Source organism: Lepeophtheirus salmonis, chromosome 2, assembly GCF_016086655.4.
Source record: "Lepeophtheirus salmonis chromosome 2, UVic_Lsal_1.4, whole genome shotgun sequence".
Classification (NCBI taxonomy): Eukaryota; Metazoa; Arthropoda; class Copepoda; order Siphonostomatoida; family Caligidae; genus Lepeophtheirus; species Lepeophtheirus salmonis.
This window is the reverse complement of record NC_052132.2, coordinates 5156280-5170378: the sequence shown is the minus strand read 5'-3', so window position 1 is coordinate 5170378 and position 14099 is coordinate 5156280. Positions and strand designations below refer to the sequence as shown.

At 31.9% G+C, this 14099-nt stretch overlaps 2 protein-coding genes across 3 annotated transcripts in view; one reads left to right on the top strand and one right to left on the bottom strand.

Annotated features, from left to right (window-relative positions):
- LOC121132563 (uncharacterized) overlaps window positions 1–10210 on the top strand; it is a 45693-nt gene extending 35483 nt beyond the window's left edge. Inside the window, exons 3-4 of the mRNA XM_040727996.2 lie at window positions 9296–9555; window positions 9615–10210. Coding sequence (XP_040583930.1) covers window positions 9296–9555; window positions 9615–10036 — 682 coding nt within the window. The 3' untranslated portion in view covers window positions 10037–10210. The remainder of the gene's footprint in view (window positions 1–9295; window positions 9556–9614) is intronic.
- Khc-73 (Kinesin heavy chain 73) overlaps window positions 10076–14099 on the bottom strand; it is a 217702-nt gene continuing 213678 nt past the window's right edge. For both annotated transcript variants that reach the window (XM_040727993.2, XM_040727994.2), the window contains 2 exons: window positions 12295–12459; window positions 10076–10467 (listed from right to left, as the gene is read on the bottom strand). In XM_040727993.2, the coding sequence (XP_040583927.1) occupies window positions 10406–10467; window positions 12295–12459 (227 nt within the window). In that variant the 3' untranslated portion in view covers window positions 10076–10405. The remainder of the gene's footprint in view (window positions 10468–12294; window positions 12460–14099) is intronic.

The window sequence follows — 14099 nt, the reverse complement described above, 5'->3', positions numbered from 1 at the left end:
GATTCTTTGAACAGGCCTCATGCTCGACATTTTTCCAGATATATTTATTGCATGGGCCCAGGTTCAGGATGTCCATAAGTGAGGAACTTTTGACGGCCAATATACTTTTTTAACGTAATGTCTTCTCTGGGCTACTACATCCATCTAGGGAATTTAAATTAAAAGTGAAAATCAGACGAAGTACAAATGAAAAGCTGGATCTGCACGAGGTTTCCTGGGCCTACCAAAGCTTCAGGGCTATGTCTCTACGTTTCTTTGTTTGTATTTGTGTACCCCAAATTATCCATCTCTGATATAACATGGGGGTACGTGTCAACTCTAAAACATTTATTATGTATGTATTTAATGTGTAATTTTGTACGATGATGATGAAAAAAGAAAGGATACATTTTATTATAGAATAGCCTTGGTTTTTTATTGCACGCCTAGAAACAAAAAATATGTTTGTTGTTTCTATTCCTCTCGTGAAAAATATTATTAAATCCAGGGAAATTGTCAAATCATCATTTACATATATCTACATATAATTTTATAGGTAGGTATGTGTTAGTGATCTAACGGATCAGTTCCGGGTTCTATGTAGTGGTTTGACGTTTCTTATTAAGGACTGCGGCCCGATCCCATCCTGTCCCACTTATCGGTCATTAAAAATCTATCTTTTATTTTATACGATAGAAGAACATATTTCAATATGTAAAAATATAATATCTTCGCATTGCATTGCATTATATTGAATCCAGGGATGTTTTCTCCTAGATATGTGTATTGTGCAATGTTCTTAATACATACGGGATATATGTATATTTCATAAATCAACGACATTTTAAAGAAAATTTCAAGGAATAGAAGTAACACATGAATTTATTTGCCAATGTAATCACCCTTGTGTTGTATACGATCTGGAATTCATTTAATTTATCATTTTTGACTTGGCCAGTTTCACATTTTTAATTAAATAATTTTTACTTGTTATTGTATTCTAAGACTTGAGTTCATTTTTGACAATGACTAATAGATTTTCAATTGGAGACAAATCTGGACTGTTGCTAGGCCAAGTGCGTTTTGTCCAAAATGATTCCGTGTTCGTTTGATGGCAATCCTCGGCCAATTAGGAGTGATTAGCAGGAGCCCCGTCTTGCTGAGAAATTGCCTTGGATATGTCAGGCAAAAGTTCTCTCTTCAAAGTTGATCCATTTTCTCTACTCATTTGTTTTGCTGGCAGAAGAGACTTGTCTAGGATGTTCTCCATATAGTATTTGGCTGTAACAGTTTACTCTTGACCCATAATATGCAACGCATTCGATGCACTGTTGCAGTTAAGTGTCCATACTTGAATTTTTGGGGGAAATTGTACAATTATATTTGTCTCAGCGCATACTCGATCAGTTTGCAGATGACGATGGTGGAATCACTGAAATGAGGACTCATCAGAAAATAAAACTTTCCTCCAGTCCAAAATGTACCAATGGCTTCTCTCCTGGAAGAGTTTAAGGCGTTTTTCCTTTTGGATTTTGGTTAATTTTCGCTTAAGCTGTGGATTATATGGAAGACATTTGAGATATTCCCCAAAGTATTTTCTCACAGTTTAATGGTACACCAGATGACAATTCTTCTTCAGTTTTGCGCCCGATTTCCTTGTAGAATGATTTCTTTTGGTCAGGGATTTTGTAATGGTGATTTTACATCTCTTGAAGGTTTCTTATTTCTTACCAGATTTGTTTTGGACTTCCTCACCAGCCTTCTATTTGGACCACTACCTTTTCACAGTGAAATTGATACCCCAACATCAATAGCAGTTTCCTTCTTAGTTTTGCTACCCACAAACAAACCAATGGCCTTGTAGCCTGTGCTTGACTTGCTCCTTCAGCATAGCAACACCTCATTCGAATTAATGCATGCATTCAAAAGTACCTACCATTAGATTGTGCAATGCTACAAATTATTTCGCCATATTTTGAAATAAATACAATTATATTTTAATTATTTCAGTATGAGGAACTTCATATGAGTGTATCTTGCCCAGTTTTTAAAGGTATTATCAATTTTTTGACATGCTGTATAAGATAAATTTTTTAAGGGGGAATCTCAAGTTTCCCACCACCAATGTGGCTAGCAACGCTAGTGGTTGGGAAGATTGGGCCATAGTTGTCGTTAATACCAACTGATTTTATTTAGGCCTTTTTTTTTTTTTTTTTTGTTTCTTTCAGTATGAAAGGTTACATGATACAAATACCGTAACGACGTATTAACTGTTTCTATGTATTTCAGTTCAATTTATTCATAATAATTGGTAGTTATATGTCATTGTCCGGAGTAACTAGGTGTCGGAATAGAGACAAAATTTGTTTTATTATATAGAAGATAACTCTCCAACAATTCCTTAGCGGACTCTCTCTTTAAATTCAGCACACTCACACGTAGCTACAAATGTAGCACGGTGATACTTCGCCATGCCAAAAATATACAGTATTTTCATGTCAGCTGTCAATATTTATGTTTTTTTCTCTTAATCAGTGTTTTGAACTTTGATTCGTTGAGTAAGAATGAGTGTTTTTTTTATATCTGGATAATTTGAAACACTTGTAGATTAATAAATCCATAGTTTACAAGATTTGTCTACTTACCAACTGAATTTGGACATTTCTTTCTGTTTCTGCTTGTATCAAAGGGGTTGTGTTACACTATAAAATTAACGACGTGGTGGATCAGGGGTAGGTAACCTTTGAGACATGGAGTCCCAACTTCAACATTTCTAATCAATGAGTAATAATGGTAAAAACACACACAAACTATGGGAATATGTTCTAAATTGCCCGTGCCGATCCCTGTGCAAGATGTTTGCGAAATGATTCAAACTTGTCACATCACTAGTGATCATATTTTCGCCTTCTTTAAACGACTCTCTGCTTTCTCTAGCAATCAAAATATTAGGTAAATAAATTATGTTCTCTTATATTATGATACAAATGAATCCAATTCCGTGTTCACTTGTTGCTACATTTCATATACTTATAACATACAATCCATGAATAATATGTACACCACTTAGTCAAATTAAAAGAGAAAAAAATAAAAGCATTTCAAATCATAAATATTAATTTTATGGAGACAGTATATAAAATGCAATCTTTTTTTTTTTTTTTTTTTGTCCATTTACTTACTCTATGTTAAATGAATTATTTAATGCGTTATCAATTTACAACATAAATACAATATATATTATATGGGAATATAGAATAAGACAGATAAAATGAAAATGGGTCGTTAATATTTCATTACTATTAGTGTTGAATTCCATTACTCAAACTCGAAAAAACTCGACTTGACTAAAGACGACAATTCTCTAAAAAATGACTACAACTTGCAAGCAAGATTATTTGAAAAAATAGAGACACTAGTCGAAATATTCAACTATCTCATGGCTAGTACCATGGAACGAGGTAGTTCAATGGACAATTCAATCGAGAGAAATTATTTTCTTGAACTACATTTGTGTAGGTTTGCACCCCGGGCATTCATAACATAATGTATATTGACTTCAAAGAAGATTCCTTGGTCAGATGGAGCGAATGTTATGTTATGTGAATAACAGTGAAGGACAATAGGTCTGTCTAAACTTGTTGTTTGAACAAGAATTTGAGACAAATTATGTCGCACCTCTCTTACAAATTAGGATTAACTCCAATTTGCCCTTATGTCCTCATGGTACGCCATGGAAGCAGTCTTCATTGTTTAGAGCTGCCAATTTTTTCGGCGGTGTGTTGAGGCTGTTTGAATCCAAAAATATAGCTAAATATAGTACATATTTTACAAATTGGTTGTGAGTTGTCTTCTCTTAATTGCATAAAAATCAAGTTTTTCATAATTTAGCAATGGTACCGCAAGTTTTGGGTCACTGCTCTGCAAATTATACTTTTTAATATAATTTTCTCTTATGCAAATAAATATTTTCTACAATTACCTACATACGTTAATCGATTAATAATTGACTGCCTTTTTGAGTCACTGTCCACATGGAAACAACCTTTTCTCAAGAAAACGAAAAAAATGTTTATCTGTTTTTTTTACTTGTATCCCCACGAGGCCAGGGTTCTGTTTCAGCTAAAATCTGCTTCTTCAAGTTTTAAAAAGATTCCCATTAGATACATTAACATAATTAACCGTCTTTGAATAAACAGATTTCTTCCTCATATATAAATAGTTAGATAAACTGATTTAATAGTACATGAGCGTATTTTACTTATTAATTTTTGTTTACATACCCAAGGATAGTGACGCCATCTTGCGTTTTCGTTTTTGTACTTTTATATTTGTATACTGGCGCGAGTACCTGGGATTGCTTGGAATTATTACGCGTCGTTGAACAGACAAAAAGAAAGATAATCTTTGCTTCAATAATATAGATATGTAATCCCTTTTTCGTGTGTTTTTTTTAATATGACGCGCTGAGCTTCAGCTACACAACCTTGCTGTTAAAAATGAATCATCCCCAGACAAATAAACAAACAAACAGATAAATAGGTAGAAAAATGAACTTAGCTCTAATAATATAGGGGTGTATTCCCTTTGTTTTTCTTATTATGACGCGCTGAGCTATATATAACCAGGCTTGTTGTCAAAAATGAGATATTACAAAACAAATGAACAAACAGACAAACTTTCCTCTAATAATATAAATATGTACTCTGTATTTCTTTTTAATATGGCACTCTGAGCTTAAGCTACACACGCTCGTTGTTAAAAACGAGTTGTTCAAAAAACAAAGAATTTTTGTTATTATGGATTACGACACCTTAGTAGATTTGCACAACCTTGTGGATAATTATGGTGATACTTTTTTTATTTACCTCAGATCCTACTATTGAACTAAGATTTTATCAATTCAGTGAAAAACATTTTTATTGGAGAAAAACCTTTATTCCAACTCAAAAACTCGAACTAGACTCAATCTTCAAATTACTTATTTTATACATCGACCCCTATAATTATTATTATTGAGGGGGTCTCTGTAGAAGGTTGACTGGAGGGGCTGTATCCCCCCAAATAAAATAATTTTTCCTTTTTTGTATATTTTTTTTTTGCCCATTAATTTTGAAATTTTGTTAGGAAAAATTTATATTTGAAATTCAATTTTTTTGTGAATAACCATGGATTTTTGAATTTTTTCTCAAAAAAAAATTTTTTTTTTTTATATTTTTTCTACAAAATTCCAAACCCCTTCTCGCCTCCCCAAAAATGCCCCTTTTTATATTTTGGTTCTACTTCCTGCGTGTTGACTTTGATCTGTCCTCAGATCTATGTATGTAAAATGTTTCTATATATCTATGTTTGAAGTTTTTATTATTAGTATATAATTTATTTTCTTTTGTTAAAAGAGAGATAAAAAATTATGAAACTTTTTTCAACTCCTTTTTTTTTTCTCTTCTTCCCTCCATTTTTTTTTTTTTTTCTTCTTTTTCTTTTTTATAAAGAAAAGTTCAGAAAAAAAATATATGTACATATATTTATTTATATTTATGTGTGTCTTGATGAGCTCTAATAAATTTTTTATCAACAACAACAACAACTAAAACCTTGAAATCCTTCTTCAGTAGAATGTCCTCAAACAATATAAGAGTTGATTAGACTATATTTATTATTAGATATTTGTTGGTTCATTAATAAATAACATTCCTACATAAAGTAACGTCATCATGGACTGAAATATAAGTTTTTAGGACTGATATGCAGGACTGGACTGGACCGAGACTGAACTGAACGGGACTGCAGTCTTCAGTCCTCAATAATGATCGACAAAACACTACTCTGATACAGTTTTAATTTTTAGTAGACCAAACTAATTCGGTCTTTTAATACATTTTTCTTAGTTTAATTCCATGTATTTTTCCTTTTAATCAAGTAAAAATGCACCTTTTTCAATTAACATGATCATTTATATCCAGTGATTAGTGTTGGATCGATCCGAAGATTGATTTCCCAATCAGTTCCCCCCCCCCTTTTTTTTCAATCCAAGGTATCTGTTTATTTTCTTCACTCCTTCCCAAGATTGGAAAATATAAAAAAGAAGAGAATAGCTGGAACGTATTATGATAACTTCTAGCCACACACTTTCTACTTCAAACTTCAAGTATCTTGTCTCTTTGAAAGAAGGTATGCTGAATAGCTGAAATGACGTAGTTAGTAACTACGTTAACATAAAATACCGATAAGGACCGGTGCTAGGACTTGACACATTTTATAAGAACAACATTCTTTTGAGTATTTTAGACGGATCCAAAACTACTAGTGATGTATAAAATATGTCCTGTCGATATGTATAAATAAAAGAAACCAAAAACAAACGTGTTAATCCTTGCAATTTTAAGAATGCTTGAGAGGAGCTTAGCTGGTATGACGTTTTATTATATCAGTCTCATTCCGCCCTCAGAGGATTTAATTTAACACAAATCCCACTCTGTATCAAGGAAGAACATAGGCATAAATTACTCCGATATCGATCTTTAATTCTACTCCAAGTTCAACAAGGACTTAAGCTGAGAGCTTCTGAGCAAATCCTCGTCCCTACTCTCCGTCTTTCATGATCACACGCACAAGGGATTACTTTGATGTTCCCTTCTCAATAATTTAATTATAATGATAACAGGTTTAGAAAATAAAAAATGCTCGTCGGGTTACAATACAAAAAGTCGCTCTCATTTTCTAAATCATATTTTATACACCTCTAACCATGGATTAAAAAAAATATGACAATACCAGAGGGAGACACTTTTGATTTTGGATCCTTTCTCTGTAAATCCTGTTTCAGAAGACACAATTATCTCCACTGCATTGGAATATGAAGTGCTGGAATTATCAGCAAACATCAATTTAAAGCTTCAGCTCACACTAGTAGACCTTGACTGCCTCCCAGTCAATATCCCTCTCTTTCAAAGTGGGAAATCAAATTGATGGTGCTGAAACTACATAAGGTATCTCCCATTTTAAAAGTCGATAATGAACGTTCTCATCCTTATAATTTGAATAATATTAGTGAGGAGAGTAGCTTAGCTGACATAACATTGATTAGATCAGCTGCAAACACAAGATATAAAGCTAGTGCTGAGGGATTCCCTCCGGAATATTGCTTGGAATCATACTAGATATTAAATAACCCCATAATTTCCCAAATTTGATCCCAAACACAAGGGATTTGAAGAGAATAACTGTGAAACAGGTTAAACCCCACCTCTACCAGTTCAAGGAACCCCTATTTATAACCACCTATGCTCTTGGTAAACGATTTGTACACTATAAACTTGGTAGCATATTAAAAACCTCAACCAGCGCTGCTCCGAGAACTATAAAGGACCTTTTCTGATTTCTAAATACATTTTTTTGAAGGGTAGCTTCTACGGTCGCTATCTGTAGTTTTTTTGCAAATGGCAAAACTATCAACGAAAACCTTATTTGTACCAGCCGGTGATGCATACAACATGCTTTGCTGGCTTGTAAAAATAAAAGGATATCGAAAATGAACGTGCTGATCCTGGCAATTTGAATAATGTTTGGGAGGAGGAAGGTTAGCTGCCATAATGCTCATTGGATTAGCTGCAAACAGCCCTGCGATAAAGAAAATTAGCAGAAATCCAACTCCTAATATAGATAGGACGTAAAAGTCGAAATTAATCTAAAGACAATCCTCAATTCTACTCCTAGTCCGTTAAGTCCTATAAATTTCGAGCAAACGATGATTGTTATTCTCAACCTATCATTAGATTGTAATAATAGCTTTTGGAGAGAAAAAAAACTTGCTCAGGTTGCAACGACAAACAAAGAAACTTCAAGACTTAAATAATGTTCCTAATCTTTTTGGAAATTAAAAAAACTCTTCAGGTTGTCAACTTAAAAAAAGCCGCTCTCCCTTTCTAGGACATGTTTTATACGCTTCCGTGTATATCTGCACTTTTTAATTTTGAATGTTCTAATGCAAAAATAATTAATTAGCAACTTATTAAGGGTGAAATGAGTTAGTAATATACAAAAATCATCATTATTAAGACTAATTTGTCAAGTTAATTAAACATTTTTGTTTTATTAATTCATAACATTCAGCCTATTAAAATCTTTTGCGGAAAATTTAACATCAGAAGTCAAAAAGTTTTGTAGTTAATTTAATTTTAAATCAATTAAATTAAATTAATGCAATTTGAGCAAAATAAAAATAAACCCGCTTTAATGTCCAAAAGAATATGAAATTACAAAAAAAAAAAAATATATATATAAAAAATTAATACGTCCATAAACGGTTTAATAACATTGGTGTTCTCAAAGAAAAATAAAAGACAAAAACCTATTTCAAATTCGGTCTAGACCGATTCTATAAATGAACTTTTCATTTCATTTTCCCCCAAAAAAATAGAAGGGCCTATTTCAATAACTAATTTGATGGTTTTTTTCTTAAAAAAGAATGGTACAAATTTTTTAAATTAACTTTAAAAAAAGGTTAAGTCTTTTTTGGGTACCTTTTCCTAGCCTATCTCGATATTTAGACTAATATTTTTATCTATTTCTAAAAAAGTCATTTTTTATAAAAAATAACATTATATAATTTTTACAGTCACAAGGTAAATAATCAAAGAAATTCCAATTGAATTCCTATTTTTCCGACTCTAGAACTCCATGGCATTTCTTGAAGGTTTAAAACACTGATAAATCCAGGGAGAAAACCTAATACAAATATATGAACAGTGCATTTAAAAAAAAGCAATGAAACTGAGAAAAGAAAGAAAGAAAGCATTGAATCCTAATTGAAAAATTAATTTCAGTGTTTCAAAAGTTGGGTATGAGGGAAACGCTTACAAGAAATGGCCTAATTTTGTGGGCAATTAATTTTTTTGGGTTTATTAAAAACTTTATGGGTCCTAGGGTTATCCAAGTCAACCCCAAAGGGCCAATAATAGTGCAATTAGCGCCATCAGACAGTTTCCCCTCTCAAATAAAGTTTTAGGCGAATAGATCTTAGTATAAGCAATTGAATTTTGAATTCCTTACTTATTCAAAATCAACTCCATCTTTATCTCAAGGACCAATCAACAGTCTGATCCTAACTAATGTGGTATCATTAGAAATATCTATTTAGTGTATTTTTAATGAAGTATAAATTCGCCTTATAGGTCATAGGATGACCAGGAAATTGCCCATTTTTGTAGGCAGGTTCATTTTTTCGTGTTTTTTATTTTATTACTTAGATAGATAATGTATCTATCTGTATAATTGTAAGAAATGTATAATTAATACACTCTCTTTCTTTATATAGATTTGATTCATCAAGTGACTCTGAGGCATTCGCCACTATCAAGCGAGCCAACAGTGCCTCTTCAACTACCAATAAAATTGGCTTAGATTGCAACTTTATTTCCAAAGAACATGCTGAGCTTTGGTACGATGAGAATAAACAGATTCTCTGTACTGGATTCCCCTCAGTCGGGTCGGATCTCTCCTTGGATGAAGTACGAGTAGACTCCGGGAAGAATGGAGAGGAAATCTTAAGGAGAAATTCATGTGCTACAACTAACGGTATGAGTATTGATATTTATTTTTAACAGATCTTGTCCATAAAGATGTATCATTTGCAGATAACAAGGAGAGGGAGGATGAGGAAGGAAGTATAGAGCGGAGGATTATGATTCGTTCTGGGGATGTAGTGACCCTTGTTTCCTCTGAAAATAACGGGGATGCGTCATCCAAGGGATCCGTTTCATTTCGTCTCTACTATCGAACTGGTGATGAGTCCTATAGAGATACGTGGTCTAACATTGCTGCAAAGTCTGAGATGATTAATGCAAAAATGGATCGACTATTGTATTTGGAGAAGAAGGATGAGTGTGTAGGGACGGAGTCAGATGGAGTAAGGGCCGAGGACCCCTCCTTTCCCTTTCATATTCCCTTTTATCAAACTATAAAAAATAATTTATTTTTCTTAATACTTCCGTCATTAGTATTCCTTTTTTTATTCGTACTGTTTGGAGAAACCAATAGGAAACTCATTACATTCTAGTTCAATAATTATTATGGATATGTATGATTGGCTGCGTTGTTTTTTTGTTTGTCTATGACTACATTTATTAATATTAATATTATTATCATTATTAAAACATCATTCAAAGAATTAAAAGTAGAAGGAAATAATACTACTACAACAAGAACAGAACAATAATATGCTAAATTTTTTTCTTTTTTTTTCTTTTTTTGCTATTTTGTCTTCTTCATATACGAGTACAAACATCATAAATCATAACAAGAAAATAAATATACGCATTTTGACTAAATATGCATGGAAATTCAATAGGTTGTGAACATAACAAACAAAAAAATTATCAGTTATTGTTTTTTCTTTAAATAATACATAATAGATCACAGAGTCTTCTTATTTTCGACTGATTCGTTGATGATTACACGTAGACTTTGTGGAAGAAGAGAGGCACGATCCTATTGGGGGAGAAAGATATATATATATATATAATGTAATACATGGGCTGGAAAAGTCCGGGGCTGAGCATAAAAGAAAACATGATATATTTCGTTCAAAATTTACTTTTTAAAATTTTTTAATATTCAATTTATGTAGCGACTGAAACCTTTCCAAGCCATTGCGTGGCTTGAAAGGGTTTCTTTTTTTATCTAGAAGGAGTGTAAAATTAACACAGGATTTTTTTTTTTGATCCATTGTTTTGGAAAGTACAAAAGTAGCGGCACAACTTAGCAGAATAACTCCCAAACTAAAGAACAAATTTTCATGAAATTTTGACTGCTGTCTTTTGAAGATTGTTACTACCTGAAAAGGAGGTGGGGGGGGGGGCACGCCAATTATCTGTGAAACCCAGGAATTTTTACCCACTGTGTTATTTCTAAGGTTGTAAATCGTAAGCATTTGTAGTATATAAAATTTGAAAAAAATGGAAGTTACCATAGTAAATCTGACAATATGAATCATGTTTACAGAAGAGTAGCTACGCTGTCTTGACGTTTCAAATATAATATTAGTTACAAACAGCTATATGAAGAAGTAAATAAGCATAAGTCCACTCTGATTTTGATCTTACATTTTACTCTCAGACTAAATGGTACTTACACATATAACCAGTCATATAAATCGTGTGTATTTTGGGATCTTAAATAAAGTAACTGAAAATCAACATGATAACCCTTACAATTTGAAGAATGTTGTGTATGAGAGCAGCTCAGCTGTAGTGACGTTTCATTAGATCAGCTACAATCAGCGGACGCAAGGGACGAGTGAGAAAAGGAAATAAATAGGCACATTTGTTATAATTATTATTCCAATTCTACTCTAAATCCAACAAGCACTTACAATTATAACTGCGCTTCATATCCTCAAAATTCGTCTTCTTTTATTTGTACACACGAATGTTTAATCCAATTTTTGAATGTAGTAGGAAAGTTATAATTATTATTTAAGTCTTGAATAGTAAACTTCCTTTCCTACTACATTCAAAATTGGATTAAACATTCGTGTGTACACATAAAAGAAGAAGAATTTTGAGGATATGAAGCGCAGTTATAATTGTAAGTGCTTTTAGAATTGGTAATCTGAAGAATAAATTTAACTTTGAAAATTTATTCTTCAGATTACCAATTCCAAAAAGTGGGACAGCTAGATAAACAATGGATTTACATCATAACAGTTGCATTTTCTAGCTTATCCGGTTTTGTTTTTTTTGGGGTTTTTTTTGGAATTGGCAACCTGAAGATATTTAATTTCTGAGGAGTGAACTTTCTTTTCTACAACATAAAAGCTATCATTGATGTATAATAAACGTTGCTGAACATTTGCATCTTGCAGAGGCGTCCCCAGGATTATTAAATTTTTTGGAAAAAAATGTCAAAACTCCTCAGTTGTTTACTAAAAATTAAATTTTTTTAGAAGAAATTTAAAAATCAAACTTTATTTTTTTTTAATTTCAAATATTAAATTTTTGGAGAATATTTTTCAAATTTATATTTATTTAAAAAAATTAAATTTTTGGAAAAAAATAAAAAAATCCACAGCTGTTCTCAAAAATTTCAAATATAAATTTTTTAGTTAAAAACGAACTTTCTTTATTTTATTTGGGCTAACCCCTGTATCTCACGTGAAATGCGTGAGACCGGATCAATACCGATTTATTTGAAGTCGTAATTTTACTAAGAGACTGTTCCATACGTTCCAAAATTTGACTGAATTAGTGAAAATTATATTGGTTCAATCTAGGATCTCCAGACCGAAACCCAGGACTATGAAATATAATTAATTACCTCGACTAGAGCTTCTTTTCATAACATTGTTGACTAGGCCTTCCCCTCCACCAGAGCTTCGTCGGTTTTTGCGATCCAGGAAAACCTTGTCCGGCCTTACAAATACTCCGCGTTTGTGTGGGCAATTGAAATAGCGTACTCCTTTGACGGATCCGTCATTTTTACCTATGGATGTAAAAAGCAAATCAAATATCAGCAACAAAATAAACTAAAATAATTTTTACAAAATTTATTATAAATTAAATTTGTATTGTTCGGCTAATATCGTCAATATTGACGAGCTATATGATTTGGGCTGAAATAAAGTAAGATTACATTAAAAGTTTAAAATTTGAAAGTTTTAAGCCATATTTGAAATTCTTGGGTATCTCAATTCATGATATACATAAATCACAATAGATCAAAATAATTTAAAGAAATATTGAAATGGTTATGTTGTAAATAATATGAAGTAAAACATTTAATGTCCTTTTCTAGATTTTTGATCTAGTTTGTTTTTGGATAAAAAAAAAAAAAAAACAATCTTGAGGTAGAAAGTCATGAATTAGGTAGATTTTTGAGGAGTTAAAGGGTATATAATCCCTAAAGACACAATCCGACCTGCAAGCTAAAAGTATACTCCCACATTACTAGAATGTTACTAGGAAATTTGCCTTGGGAAGAATATTGTCCAAAATAAAAACCCTAATTTTTAGTTAGCATTGAACATAGGAAGTTACTTGTAACTAAAGAAGGGATCTGTGTAAAGAAAAAACTAAGTTTTACAATTAAAAAAATAAAAACGGGTGTTGCCTGTGCTCTGGCTTTTTTTTGTTCATAATTTAATTGATCAATGTGGTGTTAAATTCTCCCTCTGAAGTATGTATCCTTGCTTATCTTTGGTGTATATTTAAACAAAAGGTATAATTAAATAAATATCTTTTGAATTTAATTATAATTATGATATTTTCCCTTCACTTATGTTAATTTAAATGTAAAAGGTTGTCCTCCTTATAGCATTAGTTTATTCTCCCCCCAAGAAAAAATAATATAATAACTATTGCATTTTTGATTCTTTCAAAAATGTGTAGAATAAAAAAAAAGCTGTAACACACGGGCTGAAAAGTCCTTGTCTTAACAAAGAAAACACATTTTTATTTCAATTTTTTTTAGTTGTTATTTTATTTTTCCTTTTTTGGAGCGGAGTCCCCATAACTATTTTCAAGCCATTTCGTAGCTTGAACGGTATTTTTCAAGAAGCAATGTAAAATTAAAACAATCCATTGTTTTGGAAATATCAAAAGTAGCGTCAAAATAACTCACAAGCTAAAGGACAGGCAGTCATGAAATTCTGCCAGCTCTATCTTTTGAAGGTTGGTACTAACAGAAATAGCACCATCTATTTGTAAAGGCAAGGACTTTTCAGCCCATGTTTTATATACCTGGATTTCAGTAAAACATCAAGAGGGAATTCGGGTTTGGGATTGGTCATGACTGATTTATCCGAACGATCTCAGATCCTAGACCAAAATTTAATCTTTTCAAAATCATGGGCCGGATTTTGTTCTCAATTAAGACCTATTTGTTTTTGTATCAATCTACGTACTAATTTTCTTCCATTCCTGATTTATGAATTGTACATAATACATATATAATCAGTGATAAAAATCGGTTGTATTTTTTAATTGTCACGTTGTTTGGAATTGGTTATCTGAAGAACTAATTTTCTTTTCCTTAGCAGTTGTCATTATTATTTAATTCTTGAGTAGTAAATATCCCCTCCTAAATAGATTCAATAATATTCAAAACCTGATCGAACATTCGTT